General features: G+C 38.1%; 1 protein-coding gene across 1 annotated transcript in view; it reads right to left on the bottom strand.

The window, feature by feature from the left end:
• malrd1 (MAM and LDL receptor class A domain containing 1) overlaps nt 1-24,578 on the bottom strand; it is a 153,673-nt gene that overhangs the window by 1,441 nt on the left and 127,654 nt on the right. The window contains exons 25-32 of the mRNA XM_049482896.1: nt 17,512-17,713; nt 14,163-14,441; nt 12,935-13,060; nt 10,539-10,605; nt 3,957-4,048; nt 2,984-3,080; nt 2,451-2,511; nt 1,483-1,587 (exon numbers count right to left, since the gene is read on the bottom strand). Coding sequence (XP_049338853.1) covers nt 1,483-1,587; nt 2,451-2,511; nt 2,984-3,080; nt 3,957-4,048; nt 10,539-10,605; nt 12,935-13,060; nt 14,163-14,441; nt 17,512-17,713 — 1,029 coding nt within the window. The remainder of the gene's footprint in view (nt 1-1,482; nt 1,588-2,450; nt 2,512-2,983; nt 3,081-3,956; nt 4,049-10,538; nt 10,606-12,934; nt 13,061-14,162; nt 14,442-17,511; nt 17,714-24,578) is intronic.

The raw sequence follows: 24,578 nt of genomic DNA, 5'->3' as shown, positions 1-24,578 counted from the left end.
ATTTTTTAAAATTGACATGTTTTTTTTTTTAGCAAAACTAACATCAAACAGCTGAGTTTACATTCTAGCATTTCTTGTTGTTGAGGAACACATCCCCACATGCCCAGAATCTCAAGCCAGCAGGTATCCTGCTCTGTATCCTGGCCATCAAAACAGTTCTCCCACATTTCATCTGCAACACAGACTCACCCATGTTGTGAATATGTGAGTAACACCAGCAATAGAAGCAGGTGAACTCAGTTTGAGGCAGTGTATCGTACGTAAGCGCGGCCTGTCACTATGATGGTGATGTTTTTGTAGAGTTTTACGCGTCCTTGTGGCTTGGAGAATACGTTCTGATGTAAGACGATACTCTCCTCTGCAAGGATTTTTAGCTGCTCTGAAGACCAGATATAAAATTTGACACAAATCTGGTTAAATGATATAAAGTTTGCACTTTGTGTTGTATGTATTGCACCATGCTTCTGGAGGAGCGTAATGTCGTTTCACTGTGTACTGGTACTTGACTTACCACACTGTGAAGAATCAGTACAATCAGGCCAACTTAAAATAATAAAAACATTATATAGTTCTATATCTTAGTTTTAACTATTGAGTTAAGCCTTATGATGAAATATGTAGCAAGTACATACTCACCTCTGAAAATAGACGTTTATTAATAGTTTATTAATGCATTATAGTGTGAAAAATACTGTATTGTAGTTTCATAGCTCTGGAGTGGCCCTACAGTCTAACTGCTGCTCAACAAGTGTACGGAGATCATGGGCCCTGTTTTAGCTATTTTAGTGCACAGCACAGCTTGACTTGCTATCTCAACGACAAGATAAGTTCACCTTGAGCATCTTGAAAAACGCAAAAGGCATGTACTAGTTCTCCTATTTAATCATGGGTGTGGTTTGTGCATAACATGAAATAAACCACATCAGCATTCCACTTTCCAATTTTTTAAGTGTTCTGACTTTGGTGGATTGGTATTCTAACGGCGCAGCACTTCTGCACTTGCATGTTCATGCTGTGAAGGTGCACGTGCAGATCATTTACGTGAAGAGCAATTTTATTTAGTATTTATTTTATTTATTTTATTTTTATTTAGTATTTATTGTTAATGTAAACGTTGGGTTTGTGCACTGCTGAAATGTAAAGACTAGCACATGTCTCCTTTGATACATGTGAAGTCAGCCACCGCCTTTTTTTTAACTGCTGCTGATGTAACATTTTCGAGTAGCCAGTGGTTATGATACATCAGCTCACAGATGCCTTGTGCTGATCGACATCACCCTAGGAGTGATAAGGGGAAAGAGGGCCATCTCCCAATCAAAGTGGCAGCGCTTTAGGCCGCTGAAAAACTCTGCGCCATACCATGTTAAAGATTTGTCCCATTTATTACATGCTCTATGCAGTAATTTTTGGAACACTTACCACTTGTAAATCATTGCATGTGTGTGTGTTCAGGTGTGTGTGTGTGTGTGTGTGTAAGCATACCTCTAGTTCATCTCTCCATGGGTAAACACTGATAGAAGGCTTGGGAAATGTACGAAATGTACTCCAGTAGTACTTGGCTCTGGTTTTGGCTCTTACATCTGGAAACTGAACCAGTCATTACACTGTTATAAACCAAACATCAGTAACTCAGATAACTCAATACGGATACTAATGTGTTTTATTATAGACCATGGACAGGAAACACACATCATAGTACACATAATAAAAAAATATTAGCAGGGATATTGAATTTTTAGAGTTGAACTTTTGAAGTGATAAAGGCTGGTTTATACAGAATCATTGATACTAATAGTACATTACTAGTAATTCAGGGCAAAAATATGCATTTCTGAATATTTTTTTTTATATATTTTGGGATTATTATAAGGTATTCTACTTATGTATAGCAACATCAGTATTGGACAAAGAATCATTAGTTAATGAATTTAAATGTTTATAATAAATATGTAGCAGAACATGCATGACATTGCTTGTTGTTGTACTATTAACATATACATTATTACATTTTATTATAATGTGGTGATTATGGTCTACATAATGTTATAAATTGTATAAATTGCTCTATGTTGGCTATTGCCTATGCTGATCCCGAAGACTGACCCTGAATATAATTTGTGTGGCAAGTTTACAGAATAAGAATATTTTTACACCTTAGTCCATGTTTGTAGTGTTTCCACTTTTGTTACTGGTTTGTGTTCTTGCTTGTCTTTCTTACTCTGCCTGTGTTCCCAGTTTTTTGTAGCACATGGCTCTGTTTTTCTCTCTTTTGTCTCCACCCAAACCCCGCTTGGCCATTAGTGATCCCACCTGTGTCTCATTTGTAACTCAGCCCCGTCGTTATCTTCTCCAGGTGTTCCTTGTCTGTGTCTGTGTTTATATACCTTATGTATGAACAGCGAAGAAAATCAAATAAAGGAAGTGCACACCATCATATAATTTTTACTGACCTTTTCTTTCTGGTTACACACAGAGCTGTCCGTTTCCATATTGGCAATTAAGCTGGAATCTCTGAGCATCCGAAAACACGGTAAACAACAAAAAACACAATAACGCAAACATTTAGATTTAATGGAATGGAAAGAGTGAATACATTTATTATGATTTAAAGTTGTTTAGGGTTAAGTCCTGATAGATCCTGACAAATATTTTATAACTTTTATAACATTTTGTTCTAGAAATCAGTTCAGAACTAGTTAAATGTAACATAAAACTATTACAGCACTTGAATTGTTAAAATGGTAGGAACAGACCACATAAGCTAAATCTACACTGTTAAAAAGAACTAGTTTTATCTCCAACACACCTACATTCTGTAAATAGGGTATGATAAACATTTCACACACTTTTACTGTAGTGATGTTCTCAGGATGTTCAGTATATGTTAAAGTGAAAGACAGAGTTCTGGGCTTTTGTCCCAAGTATTATTATTATTATTATTATTATTATTATTATTATTAATAATAATTATGAATAACCTCACCTTGCTGAGTGTTTCCGTTGAAAGAAGAAGAGCATGGTGACACCACCTGCAATAGCCAGTAGGACCACTGCTATACTTACACCAGTGTATACTGTCACTAAAACACACACACACACACACACACACACACACACACATGCACAAATAGTTAAATAGTAATAATAAGAGTAGTAAACTAAAAAGATCTGTGATTCTTTCAAATTTGTGGTAAGTAAGATGATTGTGTGATTTAGGCCAGAACTGATCAATAAGTCCTTCTATGCATTATTAGGTTTTGGTTTACAATGTTGTGAAGTGTGTTTTAATGTACACAAAATCACAAGAAGAAAAAACTTATTCATGATACTGGGCCTTATTTATTAACAATCTCAGAGGAAAAGTACTGAACTAAGATCTTGGATCAGCATTCTTATTCAGAGATGTCTAAAAAATATGGGCTATTGTGTGTATAATTTCTTTAAACACAATTTTGACACATACAGTACCAGTCAAAAGTTTGAGCACACCTCCCCTTAAGTGTTTTTTTTCCTAAATTATTTTCTACATAGTAGAAGACATGAAAAGAATTAGCAGACACCCATTGAATTATTTGTTCTCTACAATCCCCTGACCTAAACCCAACTGAGATGGGTGATTTGAGATGAGCTGGAGCTTCACAGCATAAAGAAAAAGCAGCAACTATTGTTCAGAACCTCCAGGAACTCCTTTAAGAAAAATATTCCAGGTGGCTCTCCCCCATGAAGACACTGAGATTAAAATACCAAGTGCGGATCTGTCCTCAAAGATACATTTTTTAACACTTTTTGTTTACAAATTAATTCAGCATGTGTTCCTGTAGAGCTTTATTTTGCCTTCAATATTAAATTTATAATGTAAAAAAATCATAAAAAGGAAGAAATCATATTGAATGAGAAGATGTGTGTCTAAAGTTTAGACTGGTACTGTAAACAGATATTTAGTTACACATATTTACCTAATTCTGTGTCGGGAATCACATCTGAAGAAGTGGGTGTGGCTGGTTTTTGCTCCACATGACAACGGTTTCCAGTCCATCCTGACTTACAGCTGTGTAGGAATGAAATGAGGTATTAACAATTACAAAAACACATACCCTATGCACACATACTAGTACATAAACACATACACATATCTAGTAGAAGGAACTGTGATAGCCATTAAGATTACAGATGAATTCACACCAGTGTGCACTGCCACTTAAAGCTCCACCAAGTAGGATTGAGATTTTGTGCTCGTGGGCTCCCCCTACAGTTGTAGAGTGTAATAAATGTTTCAGGCGGATTAGTTTCTCTTTCTCGTTTTCTGGCTTTCACAGACATATTCGGTCTCTTTACAGCTTCTGCCAGAGTGTCTGTATGTTAGTTTGTAAAGAATGAACCAGTAGTTCTTGTAGAACTGTTAGAGCTAAAGGTCGGAAAGCAGATCGCAGTTCTCGGGAGCGTTGGTCGAGGCCGCCTCGGAAAACTTACAGAGTCTGGTTTGAGCTCAGAGGAGCTCCGGCAAAGACACGAGAGGACTGCTACTCCTCCTTTTACACCTCAATGCAGCGCTGCAGTGAGTTTCAAGCTGTAATTTAACTTCTTTAAAAAGATAAAAAATCAAGGAAATCCTACCTAGTGCTGCTTTAAGCAATAGTAAGTGTGCAATAAATTACAATATAAATAAGTATATATATTTAGGTTTAAGACTTCAGTTTAGTGCACAAATCTCAAAACTCACTCATTTACTAAACAAAAAAAAATATTTAGAACGTTTCACATCTCACTCTGTAAAACCATAAAAAATACATGTGTATGAAAACATTCACTTTTTCACAATTTTCACAACTCTTTCTAGAGTATTTTGTTGAAACAATGCATTTAATCATGTTCAATGTTTTCTAGATTAAAACACAGACATTTTAAACAGTGATAAAGATATTTCATTTTTATTGTAATAGTTGCTCAAAATACAGATTTTGTCAATGTTTTTTTTTTTTTGTCCCAGAATTCCCAGAAATCATTAGGCATTCTCCAAAGACCTAGAAAGCTCCGTTTTCCTTACTGATGAATAAAATTGACCCAGCCTATTTGTGTGGTCTGTAATGAGCAGCAAGTTGATACACACACACACACACACACACGCATTCCTTGAGCAGAATGCAAATCACAGAGTAAAGGTCTGTTTGGTATTCTATAGTAGCTTGCAAAAGTGTACACCTTCTGAATCTCTCTCATACACACACACACCTTTATGACCTTGCCATGAGGCATAAGTAGCTCTTATAGTTTATCAATAAGAGCTGTGAGTTTGTGGCTGCTTGGCTGACTGACAATGCCACTTCAGTATCATGAGACAGAGGAAGAGATGGAGAGATAGAGTGAGAGAGAGAGAGAGAGAGAGAGAGAGAGGAGAATAGAGAGAGGTTCAGTTACTTGGCAGCTGCGGTGTTGTAATCTCAGATTTGGTGCTTTGGCAGTGGTCTGCAGGTGCATGTTTAAACTCTGAGCTTGTGCCCTATGCTCCACTTGAAATTCAATGTGACATTCACTTGGCATTGTGGGATAGCACGAATACAGTGACTCAGGGTAAAAACTGCACACTGGAAAACATGACCCAGACAGTCTTTAAATGACTACAAGTGATAGTTCATCTACAGATTTTCTGCCTAACCCAAATATAGCTTTCAGCCAAAATGTGTTTGATGACTTGATCGTTTTGAGATCTATGAGGATTTTGTAGCTCTACTTTTGTAAAACAGGGTTCCTTAAGAGTTTTTATTAAGATAATGGTTCTATATAGGGACACAACAACTTAAAGAAGGATTTGGATGCTTTGTTTGATGGTTCTTTGTCTGATTACACACTGATCTACATTTTACAGATGTGTTTTTTAAAGCCTTCAAACTAGTTTCCAGTCCTGGACTATGTGCTCTGTTTACTCTGATATTGTGTAGCTTTCATCATAAGTCGTTACATTTAAAGCTGAAAAGATTGTTTTCTCTCCTAAACAGGTAATTTTTGACCTTTACCAATGGTGATATACTTGCTGTTTGCGTATAATGTTTTTTGTGTCCCGCGTCTGTTTGTTGGTTAAATACATCTTCAGAAATTTGAAAGTCCAAAACTACCAACATCTGTATTATATGTTCTAATCAGAACAGCTGTTGAGAGATCAGCATCATTTAAAAAGTTTTTGCGGAAACAGGTAAAAGCAACTCTTTTCCAATTAAATTATATAATAATATTTTCAAAACCCACCAGAGACCCCAACAATCTCGGCAACCTTTCTCCACCTTGTATTATGTTGATTATAGTGCCTGTTAATAAGCAGGGATTGATCATAAAGCACAGGGAAGCCTGAAACCGTAATGATTAGCTTTTCTTCCACGCTTTTCTGGAACGCTTGAAAGTGGAAATAACATTATTTTATACACTGTGCGGAGAATGGTTTCCTCTCTGATTGGATAGACACATCGTGATGGACAGATTAATTTGCATAAAGATACATTGCTGTGCCTTTACGTTAATGCAGAGACAACACAGGGGCTTAAAAGCTTTTTTTGCAGTAACTGTGTGGTGATTTACTAGTTAGGAGTTAGAGGTCTCCATGGGCATAAAGCTGATGTCTCATCCAGACCCATCCTTAAGACTGGAGGCAACCAGGTCTATCTAAATTTTCTGAGTTGGTGGATTTTTCTCGTTTTATGTTTTAAGCTGACAGCAGTGTGTACAGAGTGTAGCCACTCCCATCTAAGTTTTTAATGCCAAGATTCGTGTGAATCAGTCATAAATTTCACAGATGTCCTGTACTAAAATTACATTACTCCACCTCTCCGTGTAAATCGAATCCCGTCAGAATAGGGCTTAATACAGCTAAATCTGAAACCCTTACTCGTGACTTTGTGACATGATCTGAACTGCAGCAGCACTGCCAAATTGTAAACCCAAACCGGACCCCAAACCGCACGCATACACTAACAGAGATGGATTATCTCTGGCATGTATTTTCATGTTCTTCTTCTAGCAGTAGACACTGCATGAACTTGCGTGAAGAAGAAGTAATTCAACACATTTTTTTTTTTCAGGACAGTAGCTGCTATGGAATGGCTTAGTTCTTGGTTAAGATGTCACTGAAGAGATAATGTTATTGTTCTCTCTTTGCAGATATCCAATCTTGCAGAAACTCATCCTGTTTAAACTTGCTTTAAAAGTTCTTATTCTATCATTTTTTCATTTATATCAAAATGTCTAGTTGTCGTCTCTAGAATGAACAAATGCCATATGAAAAAACTACGATGATCCAGTATAACGCTGTTTTTGGTTCGGTGTAGGGTGGAAACAATAGGATTTCGGCTCTTGCTCATGAATATTCATATATGCAAACATATCACCTCTGATTGGCTAACAGCATTGACACCAGGAGGCACGGACGAGATGGACAACAGTTCGAAATGTTAAAAAAAGACATTTTTACACCAATAACAGCCTTTGAAAAGTCATATGTAACTTTACAACATGTATAATGCTCTGCTAAGTGCAATTCAGCCACTGACCTAGGCTTAGAGTCTCTGTAAAATGTGAAATCCACCGGAGATCCTATGTAAACCTAGTAACTTACACATAGAGGTGGGTAGTCCAGGTCTAGAAAGTAAAAATCAACCCTGGCTAAGCAGATGGAACAAAACCCAGACTCCAGTTTTAAAATTAATTTGGACACTAAACTCAAATAAATTAAACACAATAAAGCATTCAGCATCATTTATCACACTTGGTATCAGTTTACTACCTCCTAACAAATTTAAGCTCTAAGATACAAGCTGTACTGAATAGAATAGTAACATTAGAAGAAGTAAAAGCTTTAGAATTTAGCTTTTTTTTTATTCTCTGTGTAAAATTCACTCGAATGCGGATTGAGCAGCACTACTGAGGTCAATCAATCATTAGAATAGCACTGTAGAAGTAGTTTCATGACTCAAATTGCACTACTGAAATAAGCATTTGCTTAAAATAGCACTGCTGAGGTACATTTATGATTAGAACAGCACTGTTGAGGTAAATGTATGACTGACCAAAATGTGCACTACTGAAGTAAATGTGTGACTAGATTAGCACTGCTGAGGTACATTCGTGATTAAAATATCACTTTTAAAAAAAGGCAATTTAGGCTATTACATATGTTCATTGGTGAAATGGCAAAATGAAGGAAAATCTGTGAAAAACATTGTTTGGTTTTAGTTAAAAAACTAATTTCTGCCGTCTGCATCTCTTTTAGCACATGGTATGGCACCATAGGTGGCATAGCATGCTTATATAAATGGAGTTACACATACAACTTAATTACCAAACTATAACCAAACTGCTCTAAATACTCAGCCCTATAGAAATCCTAGCTTCACACCCTCCACCTCCTCATCTCATCCCTTCTTTACCTTTATCGTACGTATTTATAAGGGCTTCGGCTTCACACACCCACCTAAAAGCTCCTTAAAGCTGCTCTGAACTCCAGGATAAAAATGCCACCGAGTTTACCTTCATATTCAAGTCTTCAAGGCATGGGTAATACAAACAAAATGTCTATTAAACACATTTAATCACCACTGCAGAGCAGTAAAGCAAGATTCAGCCTCTATATTTGACCCATCCTTTCAATATATAAGGCCCATTACAACCTATTATGATTCCCAACAAAATCAAAGGTAAAATTCTTGTTAGCGGTTGAAGCAATTTACTCTTCTGTTCCCGTTACTGCGCAGACAGTCTACTCCTGGTGGAATATCGCTGTCAGAACTGTCAGTATATGTCAGGCCTTATCCACACTGACAGCCCAGCCTCACATGCTCTACAAAGCATGACTGTGTCACAGTGGCTAGCTTTTGAGTATCTTTGTGCATTCAGGAGCTTGAAGGAATACTCCAGGGTTTTCCCTAAACTCTAACCTAATCTCTGTCAGTTACCACGGGCAATGGTCCATGCTCCAAGTGTTGCTCTGTGCTCTTAGAAAATAACAAAATGCTTGTTGACTTGAAACAGGCTTGGAAATCAATGGGCTGCTGCCGCCCAGTTCTGCCAGCAAACTATTATTTCTTCATAAATCATTCACAGGGACCTGTAAATGAAGCCATATATAGGGGTTGGACTGTGAAACTGAAACACCTGTCATTTTAGTGTGGGAGGTTTCATGGCTAAATTGGAGCAGCCTGGTGACCAATCTTTATTAACTGCACATTATTGCACCAGTAAGGGCAGAGTGTGAAAGTCAATTATCAGGGTAAGAGCACAGTTTTGCTCAAAACATTGCAATGCACACAACATTATGTGTGACATACCAGAGTTCAAGAGGACAAATTGTTGGCGCACATCTTGCTGGCGCATCTGTGACCAAGACAGCAAGTCTTTGTGATGTATCAAGAGCCACGGTATCCAGGGTAATGTCAGCATACCACCAAGAAGGACCAACCACATCCAACAGGATTAACTGTGGACGCTGTAAGAGGAAGCTGTCTGAAAGGCATGTTCGGGTGCTAACCCAGATTGTATCCAAAAATCATAAAACCACGGATGATCAAATCACAGCAGTATACAATGTGCACCTCAACTCTCCTGTTTCCACCAGAACTGTCCGTCACCACAATACATTATTGTGATCTAAAACCAGGTGTTTCAGTTTCATTTCCAGAAAGGATTGAAAAAATAAAGTAAGTAAAGTTCAGTTCACTTATTTACTCTATGTAACATTTAAGTCTTGAAACTGAGTTGAAGTTACTTAAATTTATCTGAAATTAAATTTACTTAAAAAAAGCAAATGCAGAAAGTTTTTTTTTTTTACTTTTTTAAAGTAAAGTTTACGCATTATTTTTTTCAGTGTAGAACAGAAAATTCATTCACCCTTTTGTGATTCAATAAAGCGTGTTTGGCCAATTTTATGTGCATTTAGTGTAGGAGCAGTTAGGAAACTAAAGTCAGGAAAATTAAGCAGTATCTGTGCTAGGCTACAAGCTAACACTAGCCAGCTGTATTTTACCATATATTCTCTCCACTGTTCACTCTTCTGGACTACCTCAGGCAAGAGTGAAGTGAACAACTCATCAGAAGAGGAACTCAAATGTGTGAGATCAGAGATCATCCTAGGCTAAGAGCTACTTTAGTCTAAGAAGATGGCAACACTATCCTGTAAGACACAACAGAGGATAAATGACAAAAAAAAAACAGTTATGTTGATAAAAATGAAAATTGTGTGTAAAAAAAGAAAATTGTATGTAAAACTACATGAACATTTTTTCTCTCTAACAAAAGTCACAGGCTTAATATTTATACATCAAATAGCTTCAAAATGTATTCAATGCCACCTTAAATATTTCAAACATTTTTTCACCGATTTTTACAGCTGCCCATTAGACTCTGTCATAGACTTTTTGTTCTCAGAGGTAAATCTGCTGAAATGGTGAAAACTGCCATTGTCAATTGTAATGCCATACAGATTTTTCTATTCAGAAATGCTGGAATCTTCCTTTAAATTGTGTATCAGGTGTGTTTTTGAACAGGTACTCTTTACTTACATGCACACAGGTCCATGGTTTCCCACGAAACATATTCCACGATTGAGGCAGTAGCCAAAAGGGCACACTGTAAACCAGACACACACACACACACACACACACACAAAATACAAATCACCGCTAAAGCTAATCAATTACTGGAGGCTCCCACATCCTCCATTATTCCCGAAGCAGATACAGTGTTTACCAGTGTGTGAAATATAAAGCGCTGTTGCTTTCTGTTGTGAAGCTGTTGATTTCTGATTGCATGTAAATAGAAATGGCTCGTTTGCAGATTCATCAAGTCAGTTTTCACGACTTTGTCATCTTGGAATGTATCGTGACGCTAAGATTACAATTTAATTCAGCCGGAAATAGTAAACTGGATATTTTATAAACACAAAGAAACTGTGTTTTGCCTGTTCCTATTTACATGTGTGACTATACAGTGATTTAATTTAATTTAATCTGCATCCATGTTATTTTATTTGATTATTTATTCTCCCTCCTTTTCAACCATGTCTTGGCCTTTTCCTCCCAAATCTAATCCTCCTACACAGTCTGACTCACTGCATCACAGCACATGGTACTACACAGAGTATCCATAGGCATCAGACGCCTATACTTTTTTATTAAAGATGGAAATCAGCAAGGAGTGATATTTTCGATTAATGCTGTTGACAATTCTGTTATAATATTGACTAATTCTGTTTATTATTATTTTTTTACTCTTATATCTTATCAACAGTGGCGTGCACAGACATTTTGGGGGGCAAGTGCTCAGGGGGGAAAAAGGGCACTTTTTAGCGCACGTGGAACACGTCATTATAAAAAAAATTACACGCACATGTTGAATGAAATTTGACTTTTATTTGTAACATTCTCTAAATGTGAGTTTTCAATGGAAAAATGTCACACCACCAACTGATAAAATACATAGTAGTTTGGTGCTGTATGAGACATTTTACTGCACAACAAACTGATTTCACATTGTGCTTAGAGGGCAAACGGTAGGATTTTACTTGATGTGTATGTTACCTGGCTGGTGGGACACGGGGGAGAAGAAGCCTATCTGTTGCTGTGCGTGCTGTGCTGAAGACTCGCTGAACTGAACTGCTGCTGCAGCGCATCTAGTGTGCCTTGCGCACGACCGCGCGGGGTCACGTGACAGAGGAAGAGAGAGGTCGGGGGTGTGTGAGCTGATTTCAGGGCATTCTGTTTTCACTCGTTTTTAATCGCTCAGGTTTTCAAAAGATCATTTCAAACCGGCCTCAGTAAAATCTTAATAATAATAATATTATTTTTTTTTTTCAAAAGGGCACTTTGGTTGATTAAGGGCAGAGTTGATGTCTATGTCTGCACGCATCTGCTTATCAATACACCTATACCTGCTTTAGTCTGTGTTAATGTAGTAACAGTCAAATGTTTGGATACACCTTCAATGTTCATTCAATGTGTTTCTTTCTTTCTTTCCTCTTTCTTTCTTTCTTTTAGATCTATATTAAAAACATCAAAACAATATTGTGCATTTTGAATTACACAGTAAACTAAAAGTGTTTGGCGTCCACAATCACCTGATCTAAACCCAACTGACATCATGACTTCTAAATTCCTCCTACACCCGAGAGTAGCAGTGATCTCCTAGCTCCAGACTTCATTGCCCAGAATGCATCACACACTAACATTACTCACTCACTTCCTCACATGACGCAGCACGTGACTGATCAGATGACACCTCCCAGTCCACAATCACCTGAGTATTGATTTCACCTATTCACCTCACTGTATATACTTCTGCACTTTACTGACTCTCTGCCGAGTATTAGTTCCGTTTTTGGCCCATGTTATTTTTTTATCCATGTTTTTCACCATGTTTACCACAATTTTGCCTTGCTCTCCTATACTGCCCTGCCACGCTATTGACAAAGACTCTCATACTATTCTTGATATGCTCTCTGTGCTTTCATGTTTGTTGTCTGGTTTTGCCTTTGCCTGTTTGTGACTACGATTTTGGATTACTCATATTTAAAAAAGCCCTTCTATTGTATTCATGATTGTCTCATCCCTGCCTGGGCCTGACAGTGGTGTTTGGGTAAACAGAAAACAAACTTTTTCTGTTTGAGAACTATTATTATCATGAGCTTTGATTTGTGTATTGTAATTTCGTTTTTGTTCACTGTATTTCTCATAAATTGTGTCTGAATCCATGATGTCAGCAGTTTGCTTTACAGTTTTGCAATGCAACAGCAATTCATGCCAGCACTCAGAACAGAAAACAAAGGAGCAGAAGAAGCATGCTGTTTCTAAGTGCTCAGTGGGTTCAGAACCAGCTGTTTCTTGTTTTTTTATTGTCAGAAAAATAAACAAATATAAAGTAACTTTACTTTACTGATTCTGATTTATGGTGTGTGCGTTACCATCGCAGCTGGACTCGTCAGGGTTAAAGGGGGGGCAGTCTGAAGTATGATCACATCGCCTGGAGCAAGGAACACATCCACCAGTGCTCTCACACACCAACTCTCCATTGTCACACTGAATAGAAGCTACAGCGAGAGAAAAAGAGAGAGAGTGGATGATCATCACATAGATTTTGATACAGAGCAGCTCATCTGATTTTCCTTAATAAAGCACCTAATTTATCAAAATAAGTACTAGATGACAATATTTTAAAGCAGAGTCTGGCAAATGGTTATACCAACACATCTATATCTTTAAATAGGACCTAAAATGAAAAATGACAGACTTCCCAAGTCTCCTGAAAGTTGCGTGAGACTACCGCATATCAATAACGGCTCCCTGATACCCGGAAGTCAGATAAAATCTCGCAGGTGATGTTTTTTCCCATTGTGCATGTTCATGAAATGCATTCAAAACAGAGAGGGTTCTGATTGGTCTGTTCTCTGGAAAGAGTCTGTGAGTCAGCCAATCAGTTTTTAGTGCGGATGGGCAGTGTTTTTTCCCTCCTGGACGGGATGCATTCAAGAGCATCATGGCTCCCATCAAAACTCCCTCACAAACCTCTGAATTCTCTAAAGTATATCCATGTCTAATAAAAGTAAAAACAATGTCTCGCCCACTGCACTGCATATATATATATATATATATATATATATATATATATAGACAGTATTGTGCAAATGTTCAGGCACCTGTGGTAATTTGAGTATAGAAAAAGCTTCTTATCTGTAAAGTGTTTATTAGCTCAGTAAAACACTAGCATTACAAAAAATACAAACAGCAATGTTACAAGTTTTATAGAGTTATTACCTGGTTTGGTAAATTGTTAAAGTTGGTAAATCAGGTGAGCTGCTGACGGAACTGAACATATACACATGCTGGCTGAGGAGCATCCAGGAGAAATCTGGAACTACACTTTGTTCTTCAGCTTGGCTCACAGGATATAACATACTTTGTTAAAACATTATGTATGTTTATTTGCATCTGTTTAAATCATATGTGTTTATTTAGGTAAAAACACTCCTATTGCTGAGATAAATGGATTAGTCCAGGTCCGAGTCCAGTCTGAAATGGTAATCTTGTTCTCAATCCCCTAAAATAAAATTTACCATATGTTGTAAAATGGGCAAGTTACAAAAACCCAAATACAACGAACATGTGTGAGTTTTGTGTGTGTGTGTGTCTTACGGCATCCATATTCATCTTCTTCATCAGGGCAGTCTGGTACACTGTCACAGCGCAGCAGTGCGGGGACGCAGGTGCCATTGCTGCAGCGAAACTGTGTGTCCTTACAGACGGTCTGTGGGGGTACTGTGCCCGGCGTCACACTCTCACAGCCCTCCTCATCCGAACGGTCCACACAGTCCGCCTCCCCATCACACCGCCAGCTCAGCGGCACACACTCCAGCAGGTACACACACTGGAAGGATTCCGGGTCACATGTGGGTGGGGTGGAGGTCACAGGGGCTAAAAATAAATAAATAAATAAATAAAAAAGCACTGAAATAAGTACATAATTAAAGATATACATGCCTGCCAAAACTCAGCACATGTGGCAGACACTCTTATTCAGGCCAAATAACCACTTAATAATGTTACAATGGAAGTGGTGTTTCCACTACACTATATACCTATCACCTGCCAGGACCCTTTAAGTGTCGCACACTGGCTTCTACAGTTTGGTTAGTTTTTTTTAGGTAGACTAATGCAGCAATAACTGTGAATGCATAAGAAATAGAGGTTTATGTACACCAATCAGTAACACACAATAGGGCTGGGTGATATGGCCCTAAAATAATATCACAGTACTTCAGGATATTTTTGCAATAATATTCTTGGCGATATGACAAAATGAAGTTTTGTATAGTATAAATATAACATGTCCATACATTCAGTAGAAACAAAAAATCTATAAACATTTGGTTATTTTGAAACAGTAGTCTTAAAAAGACCTAGATAAAATAAAATACAAATAAAAAATAAAAAGTATTAAAACAACAAAGATCCACCACAAAACTAAAGTTCCAGCACATTTACTGCATGTAAGCTGCAAACAAACAAATTAAACTAAATAAAGTAAATTAAAACTAAATACAAATTAGACTGCATTCAAGAATATTGCAATATTACGATAATACGTTTTTTATTGTGTCAGAATTTTTGGCAAAATTATTGCATACAAAACCTAGCTAACTAGTGAGATGCAGTTTATCCAACGCACAGCCAACAGTTAGCAATAATGCAAGCAACACCTAACAAGAGCTTAAGTAAAACCAACCGGCACAACAAATGCTAAAAAGCTAACAACAACTAGCTAACTAGTTAGCTAAAGTTAAAGCTAAACCAGCCAGCATTACCAAACGCTACCAAGCAACCAAGCAAAACTAAACTAACTAACATTGCCAAAGTCTAACAGGCTACCAAGCGTCATCAAACATGTCAGCTGAAGCTAATCCAAACAGTGTAACCAAACACTTCTAATGCATTAAGCAAAAGCTAATCCAATATGCAAAAGCAATTATTAGCTAGCTAGCATTATGCAAGTTAAACCTAAACCAGCCAGCATTACCAAAAGATACCAAGCAAAACTAGAGAGCCTGAGCTAAATAAAAATTACATTACCAAAGTCTAATAAAATTAAGATACCAAGCAATACCTAACAAGTGAGCTGAAGCTAATCCAACTAGCATACCCAAAAGCTAACAAGCTTACAAATCACACCTAACTAGAGAGCTGAAGCTAAACTAACCAGACATTAACTAACCATTGGCAAAGTCTAACTATTCATTACCTAACTAGTGAGCTAATTGGAGCCAATCGGAATAACAAATGCTAAAATCTAACTACAATGTGACCAAACACTGGCTAATGTACCATATTTTTCGCACCATATTTAGGCATACCTAAATTTCTTCCATTTTTTTCAAAAACCATCAGCATGCCTTATAATCTGGTGTGTCTTATGTATAATTTTACCAGTCAGGTTGTAAGGAGCAGTAAAGCCACTCCGATGATGTACAGTGTTATAAAGGATTTTCAGTGATTTTTCTTCAGCACCGAGGCTGGAGCAGCATTAGCATTAGCTGCTAACCGCAGCGCTAACTCTTTCACTCTTCAGTGATGAGTATATCGGACTGTATTTGGTGTGTTTACCATGTTAAAACAAGCTACGTGACGAACAGCTAACTGATAGAACCCTTGTTTACCGGAACACTCAGGGTTCCACAGTCTAGCGCTGTCGGGCGGCATTACTAGCTCTAAGCAGCATTTACTAGCCTGCTAACTGTGGTTAGTGCTGCTGCTAATCACGGCTAGCGCTAAGTGCTGATAACCATGGCTAAAACTGCTGCTAACCACCCAGTTGAAAATATTGGAAATCTAGGCTTTACGCGAGAGAACGGTATACCGTACACTTCAGTATTCTATACAGTCGAACTTTCCCCGTGATTTAAACAATAAACAACAGTATTCTAAACTATTGTTATGTATAAAATATAATCTGGGGTCATTGCCAATCCTTCCTCTTTCCATCAAAACAGGTCAGTGACCATCCACGTGGGTTTTCTCTTGAAATTCCGGTAGGTAGGGAGGAACTGCCTGCAACACCCGAAAACGAGTGGGTGGGGAAGGGTTAACAACGCTGAGGAAAACTTTATTGATTAGTTCACGTAAGGTTTTACCCACTTTTAACATCACATTTCACCCAAAATGCAACATTAAACATCCAACTAACAGCATCTGGTGTAATATTTGATTGAAGAATTAATAAATCATAGTTTATAACTTACTTTAAAAACAAGCTAGCTCCACTCCACTCGCAGCTTCAGCACAACATTTTTTCATAGACAACTTATTATCAAATTTTGAAAAAAACAACAAAAAAAAAAACAGACACCACGAGTGGAAATCTGAGGTGTACGGAACACTGTTGCCTGTTTGTTGGCAGGTGTACGGAATACTGATGCAAAATGGAGACAGGACTGAGGGCAGTTTTTTGGGGTTTTCTTTAAAACTATTGGTCCAAAAGTAACCAATATTTTTTTTTGGTTGCTAGGCAGATATTCCATAGTTTAACCAATCACTGCAGCCTATTTGAACTTGGGTATTTTTGTAATATCCACTCAAACGCAGAAAATACCAAAACTGTGTAAGGAATACCGTTCGCTTGTGTACATTAAAGCACTTTACTCACCCAAATAAACAAATTTCAGGAAAGAAATCTGTGTAGATTAACATCCAGCACTCACTTGACTTTAAAAAAGAAAATGTTTATTTTTTTAAGAATTAAAGTTTTGTTTACTCAAGCAACATTAGAAGGGAAACTTGGGACACCTTTGTTTCTCACCAGTCACTTAAAATGTGTCTTATGTATGAAAATAGACCGAAAAATAGACATTCATTGATAGTGCGCCTTATAATACAGTGCGCCTCATAGCCTGTAAAATACTTTGTAGCAGATAGAGGTAATACAGAAAGAAAAATAGGACTAAAAGAAAGACATGAAACAGCAAGTCATGGCATGAGAAAAGTCCAGTACCTCCTATAGAACAGCCTGGGGTGAAGGACAGATCATCTATAGCGATGTCTGTCCACTTGTCCCCTCCCACCACCGCCTCGAAGGTCACTCTGAAGGGCAGCGGGTTGGACAGGACCACATTACTGTAGCGCCAGCTGCGTCCGTGATTTCCGCTGGCCGCCCACATCAGCAAGGGAACGCCGTTCCTGCCTACTGTGTAAACCTGTAACAAATCAGCATGTTCAGCCCTCTGGGGTGTAATACACCTACACAGCTTTAGAGTTTATTTTACGCTGAACAAACAGAAAAAGTTCCGTAAGTGCAGACTGATTACATAACTCAGTATATAATTATTATGATTACAATTTTGAGTGGGAAAGCCTTCAGATAAGATCTTTTACCTTTGTAAAATGAAATAAAAATATGTAATGTATACAAAATATAAAATGTGGTTCATAGAATTTAATTTATGTATACTAACAATCAAAAGATTTAGAAAACTCCAATTTTTCAGTTCAGCGCTGTTCGTATTACTGCATTTCACTTAATTCTTCTTTGTACTGCTGAACCTGCACTAAGGTTTTTTGAAGGTGTAGGAAATAGTACCCAACGCTTATAGTCATGGCTGGTCAGGACTCAGACACACGCAGATGCAAATAAAGTACTTCATTAAATAAAGTAGTGGGTGTAGGAGTAGTAAGAATGAGCAGGGTCAACAATATTAAACAAGAGAACAGAAAAAGAAAGAAAACCTACCATAAACCATAAACAGTCCAAGGATCATACATAGGCAAGGTAGTGTTAGAGGGCAGGCAAAACTAGGGTCATTAATTACATAAAACAAGGTTAAAAATGAGAGAAGTATCACAGGCAAAATCTGGGAAATAGTTAGTGGTGAGTAAGTGAAGTGAGTATATATAGTATGTGCAACAGGTGAAATCAATATTCAGGTGATTGGCACCAGGCAGTGCCGTGTGCATTGTCATGTGGTCGTGAATGGAAGCTATGTCAGTGTGTGGTGCATTCTGGGTATTGTAGTCTGTAGACTGGAGATCACAGGTAGAGCTGAGTGTGGGAGAGACAGATGTGCTTTCACCACCAGGCAAGCCACTTTTATATTTTTAACAGTAACAGAGTTATCTGTGTTTTGGTGTGTCTTTTTCTTGTTATTATGATAAAAGTGTGAATGTGCTGTGTGTAAGTGTGTGTAAAGGCTGCTGTAGAGAGTGCAGTAACACACTCCAATACTGATTTATTACAGACAAAGGCTTTGTAAAATGACATTTTTTACAATCATTTACCAAAGCTCAGTTTATTACCATTGCTACTTACCAGCTGTTAACCACTGAATTGTTTGTTAAAAATAACCCCTCTTTTTAAAACATTTTTTGACAGTATAATTTTACAATATATTATTTTTTTTACAATACTAAAATTTATTTTTTTCAGTATATGCTTATTTGTTTTTCTTAAAGGAGTCTGGCAGTTTAAAACAAAGTTTTGTACATCAATTTTTGTACCATTTCCAGTTTTTGACTAGACCTGAAGAGCTTAAACTGTAAATTAACGAGGAAAAAAATGGGAGTGTTCTAAAACTTTTGACTGGTATTGTAAGTGTTGGGTTAATGTCCTTACGCAAAGATTTTGGAAACAAAATAATAATAATCTGGAACAGGAAGACAATGGTTAGAGTCTAGCCAGATACAGTGAAGTTCATTTCATGGCTGTCCAATTAAAAACAAGTATCTCATTTTTTTGTCAATTTTAGTTCCACACAAAAACTGTCCCTCACACTGTTTAAAAATTCCATGATGAATGGAACAATAGAAATTCTCAAAAATGACCTGAAATGATCTGTTTGACATAGACTTCCATTGAAAGTGATAAAAGTTTTACCTCTCTCCTGTAAAGTTACTGTTTTTGAGATACTTGTTTTTCATTGGACAACAATGATATTTTATTTGTTATTATTAATAATATTTTATTAGGACTTCTTAAGCTGGTCAGGAGACCTTGCAAGTTCAGTTAAACCTCCACAAAGAATCCCACCAATTTTACAAAAGTACGATGTACTCAACTGCCATGATCCAGTACATTTCTATCCATGTTTTCTTTCTAAAAGATTTAACCCCCTAACATGGATGCATTTTTGTCAATATTCTGCCTGATATTAAACAGCTATACCATATAAGGATTTGTCTTCAAGCATTACATATAAAAGTTTCATGTTTAAAAAGGAACATTATTGAAAATCTTAATTGTAATTGTAATAGAAAATATTCAAAAATAAAGTGAATTTGCAACTGTTGAAATAATGAATAAAAATCATAAAACTGGCACTTTCTAAAATTTACTTTCTCAATATTTTCCTAAATACAAATAAACTATTTAATTGTCCTCTGAACCTTTAGTTTCGTTATAATTGTTTTTATGTCTATTTTAAAATGTAAGAATTTGGGGTCGATTCCTCTTAAAACTGATTAAGTGTATTAAGAGTACAGAGTGAACAGGCAGCTTCCCAAGTGACCTGTAGAAGAATATCTCCAAATCCCCCAAAGTTTTATGAGGGAAATAACTTATTTTACTGTAGAGATAAAGGGTTTTGTATCATCTTCACCTGTAGCCTGTATACAGACCAAGGACTGTTAAGGGGTTAAGAAGATTTAGGATTTGGGATTCCAGCCCTGCTCTGGGAGGCCATACTTCACCCTGCTTAAACGGACATAGCCAGAGGGGTCTGCTGGGGGAAGTTCTATGATGTGGTCACTTTGAAATGCTTAAAAACGGGAAGAAATTGAGTTTAACTCAAGAGAGAGGGAGAGAGGGAGAGAGAGTGGGATGGAAAGAGCAAGGGAGGAATTTCTGACTCTCTTCTCTCTGTTGGGAAATATCACAAAGTGCTCTTATAATAAATATCTGAATCGTACTGAATATTTGAATTGTATTCCTCACCAACGGTGGCCCCTAAGAGGTTTTATGCTGTGTGGCACAAGTATATCTAAATAAATTAGAAGCTGGTAAAGTTGGTGATTATTTAACATTTTCATTTCTTCAGGACATTTTCAGGATTAATTATTATGTGGTATTTGTCATATTAAAATATAAAGTATGTGCTTTAGCCTCATCACATTAAATTAATCACTCCATTATAACTTTGTACATGTATCTGTGTTAACTTAAACCAAGGTGGACTACCTTTGTTTTTAAGAGATTTATAAAGGTTTGAAGATTCTTCATACTCAAATCTCAGATATACAACTGTGGAAAAAAATTAAGAGACCACTTCAGTTTCTGAATCAGTTTCTCTGATTCTGCTATTTTTAGGTATATGTTTGAATAAAATGAACATTGCACTTTTATTCTATAAACTAAAGACAACATTTCTCCCAAATTCCAAATAAAAATATTATAATTTAGAGCATGTATTTGAAGAAAATGAGAAATGGTTGAAATAACAAAAAAGATGCAGAGCTTTCAGACCTCAAATAATGCAAAGAAAACAAGTTCATATCAATATTTGGTGGAATAAACCCTGGTTTTTAATCACAGTTTTTATGCATCTTGGCATGTTCTCCTCCACCAGTCTTACACACTGCTTTTGGATAACTTTATGTCACTCCTGTTCAGCTTGGTTTGATGGCTTGTGATCATCCATCTTCCTCTTGATTATTTTTCAGAGGTTTTCAATTTGGTAAAATCAAAGAAACTCGTCATTTTTAAGTGGTATCTTATTTTTTTTCCAGAGCTGTATTTACAGTTGCCTTTTCTATTTAAACCATGCAGGTGCATGACGTAAAAATAGACTGTTAAATAGTAGGTAAGATAGCGATGAGCATTGCAACACAATGCACAAATGCACAGTTACACAGCTTATCTATTTCCTTTAAATACATACTGCTAACAGAAAAGAACTTGCTGAAACAGATGAATACAAACCTATTGACACTATGTCTACTGCCAGATACAGGCTAGTTGGGTATAAAACATTGGTGGATGGAGCTCCATCCAATATGTTTGGAGTGATCTGGGTTAAGGAGGTTAAGGATGAGGTGGGATGGTAGTCATTCACTGAAATTAATCAAATCTTCACAGCAGTGCTCTATAATCTAGTAAAAACGAAACCTTCCTGAGGCGAGTGAGACCTGCAGTTCTTTAAATGTTGTTCTGAGTTCTTTTGGGACCTCCTGGATGAGTTGTCCATGCCCTTTTGGAATAATTTTAGTCGGTTGGTTTCTCCTGGGAAGGTTCATCAGTGTTCCATGTTTTCTCCATTTGTGAATCACTGTGGTTCTCTGGAGTCCCAAAGCTTTAGAAATTACTTTATAACCTTTTCCAGACTGATAGATGATTAATGAATTTGTTTTCTCATCTGTTTTTAAATTTCTTCAGATTGAGGCATTATTGAGGTGTTGATTTTTGAGATCGTTTATCTGCTTGTTTTTATCATGTTGTCAGAAAGGTTCTATTAAAGTGATTTCTTGATTCTACAGGTCTGGCAGTAATCAGGAAAACGGTGTGATTAATCACAGTTAATTTATGGAGGGAAAACACTTTTTCACATAGGGCCAGACTGGTTTGTATAGTTATTTTTCCTTAATAAATGAAATCATCATGTAAAAAGTGCTTTTTATATTTACTCAGGTAATATTTGTCTGATAATAAAAATTTGTTTGATAAAGGGGCAAATACTTTTTCACGCCACTGTACATGTAGAAATTGTAAATATGAACCATGATTAACCAATAATGCCTTTTTTTTAGGCATTATTAACATCTGTTAAACATTACTGAGCACTTATACAGCTCTGTTCAGTGAAATAAAAGTACCTGATGTAAAGTGAAATTTAAATAATTCTAATCCATGTAGAGATGTATTGCAAATAGAAGTAAAAATGTAAAATATATAATATTATATTAGTTAACGGACATCAGGAAACAAAAAAGTAACTGCATAACCACTGCATGAGTGTTATCACAGCCAAATATATTTATAATTAGTATTTAATAAATAAATATTTAACAATGACTGTATGCATAGCTGCAGCATACTGTATAGGCAAATTACAAAAGAGCAGTTGTTACTTGTTTACCTAACATTAGTAAACAATAATAATGAAGTATATGATTTATTGTTCACTAAACAACAGGGCAGGCTCCATCTCTGCCCTTCAGGACTGTTTTGAGTGCACTGCATGGGACATGTTTAGGGAGGCTGCTACTGAAGGCGATTCTTTTGATTTGGAGGAGTATGCAGCATCAGTCACTGGCTACATCAGCAAGTGTATTGATGATGTCACTGTCTCCAAGACCATCACCACACGCCCAAACCAGAAGCCTTGGATGACTGCTGAGGTACGTGCGCTGCTGAGGACCCGCGACTCCGCCTTCAGAGTGGGTGACAAGGTGGCCCTGAGGAAAGCGAGAGCCGACCTGTCAAGAGCTATCAGAGTGGCATGTGGCAGGGCATCCAGGCAATCACCAACTACAGGACAATGCCACCGTCCTGTGAACGTGATGCCTCTCTCCCTGATGCCCTAAACAACTTTTATGCACGGTTTGAGGCACAAAACAACACGATGGCGAGAAAGACCATGCCCAAGCCGGACAAGCAGGTGTTGTGCCTGACTGCAGTGGATGTGAGGAACACTCTGCGCAGAGTCAACCCACGAAAAGTTGCAGGACCAGACAACATCCCCGGCAGAGTGCTCAGGGAGTGCGCAGACCAGCTGACAGATGTTCTCACGGACATCTCCCTGTGCAGCGCCACTGTCCCAACGTGCCTCAAGTCCACCACCATCGTCCCCGCGCCGAAGAAGTCCACAGTGTCCTGCCTCAATGACTACCGTCCCGTTGCACTTACACCCATCATCATGAAGTGCTTCGAGAGGCTAGTCATGAGGAACATCAAGACACGACTGCCCTCTTCACTGGACCCCCTGCAGTTTGCGTATCGTCCCAATCGCTCCACGGACGATGCCATCACCACCACCCTTCATCTCTCCCTCACCCACCTGGAGAAGAAGGACACTTACGTCAGAATGCTGCTTATAGACTTCAGTTCAGCATTCAACACCATCATCCCACAGAACCTCACCAGGAAGCTAAGCTCGCTCGGCCTCAACACCACCCTCTGCAACTGGATCCTGGACTTTCTGACGGGGAGACCCCAGTCAGTCCGGTTCGGGGGCAGCACCTCCAGCACCATCACACTGAACATGGGGGCCCCCCAGGGCAGTGTCCTGAGTCCTCTGCTGTTCACCCTGCTGACTCATGACTGTGCTGCAAAACACAGTTCTAACAGCTTTATCAAGTTCGCCGATGATACAACCGTGCTGGGTCTCATCACCAAAGGCGACGAGTCAGCATACAGAGAGGAGGTGCAGCGGCTGACAGACTGGTGTACAGTCAACAACCTTCACCTGAATGTGGACAAGACAAAGGAAATGGTTGTTGACTTCAGGAGAGCACAACACACCCACTCTCCACTCAACATCGACGGGTCCTCTGTGGAGATTGTTAAGAGCACCAAGTTCCTTGGTGTCCACTTGGACCCTGAACACCAGCTCTACAGCCAAGAAAGCCCAGCAGCGTCTCTACTTCCTCCGGAAGCTGAGAAAGGCCCGTCTCCCTCCACCCATCCTCACACTCTTCTATAGAGGGACCATTGAGAGCATCCTGAGCAGCTGCATCACTGCCTGGTTTGGGACCTGCACCGTCTCTGACCGCAAGACCCTCCAGCGTATTGTGAGGACAGCTGAGAGGATCATCGGCGTCTCTCTCCCCTCCATCACGGACATTTACACCACCCGCAGCATCCGCAAAGCAACCAGCATTGTGAATGACCCCACCCATCCCTCACACTAACTGTTCTCCCTCCTGCCTTCGGGAAGAAGGTACCGCAGCATCCGGTCCAGCACGACCAGATTCTGCAACAGCTTCTACCCCCAAGCCATCAGACTCCTTAACTGCAGAGACTGAACTGATGGTTTTTCTGTACATGCACACACACTCTTACCCCACTTACCCCAGAATATGGAAAGCACTAAAAACCCTACTACCTCACTGGACTCTATTGCACACTGTGTAATA

Source organism: Astyanax mexicanus, chromosome 8 (genome assembly GCF_023375975.1).
Source record: "Astyanax mexicanus isolate ESR-SI-001 chromosome 8, AstMex3_surface, whole genome shotgun sequence".
Taxonomy (NCBI): Eukaryota; Metazoa; Chordata; class Actinopteri; order Characiformes; family Acestrorhamphidae; genus Astyanax; species Astyanax mexicanus.
The sequence above is the reverse complement of the archived record's forward strand: the minus strand, read 5'-3'. Positions and strand labels throughout refer to the sequence as shown.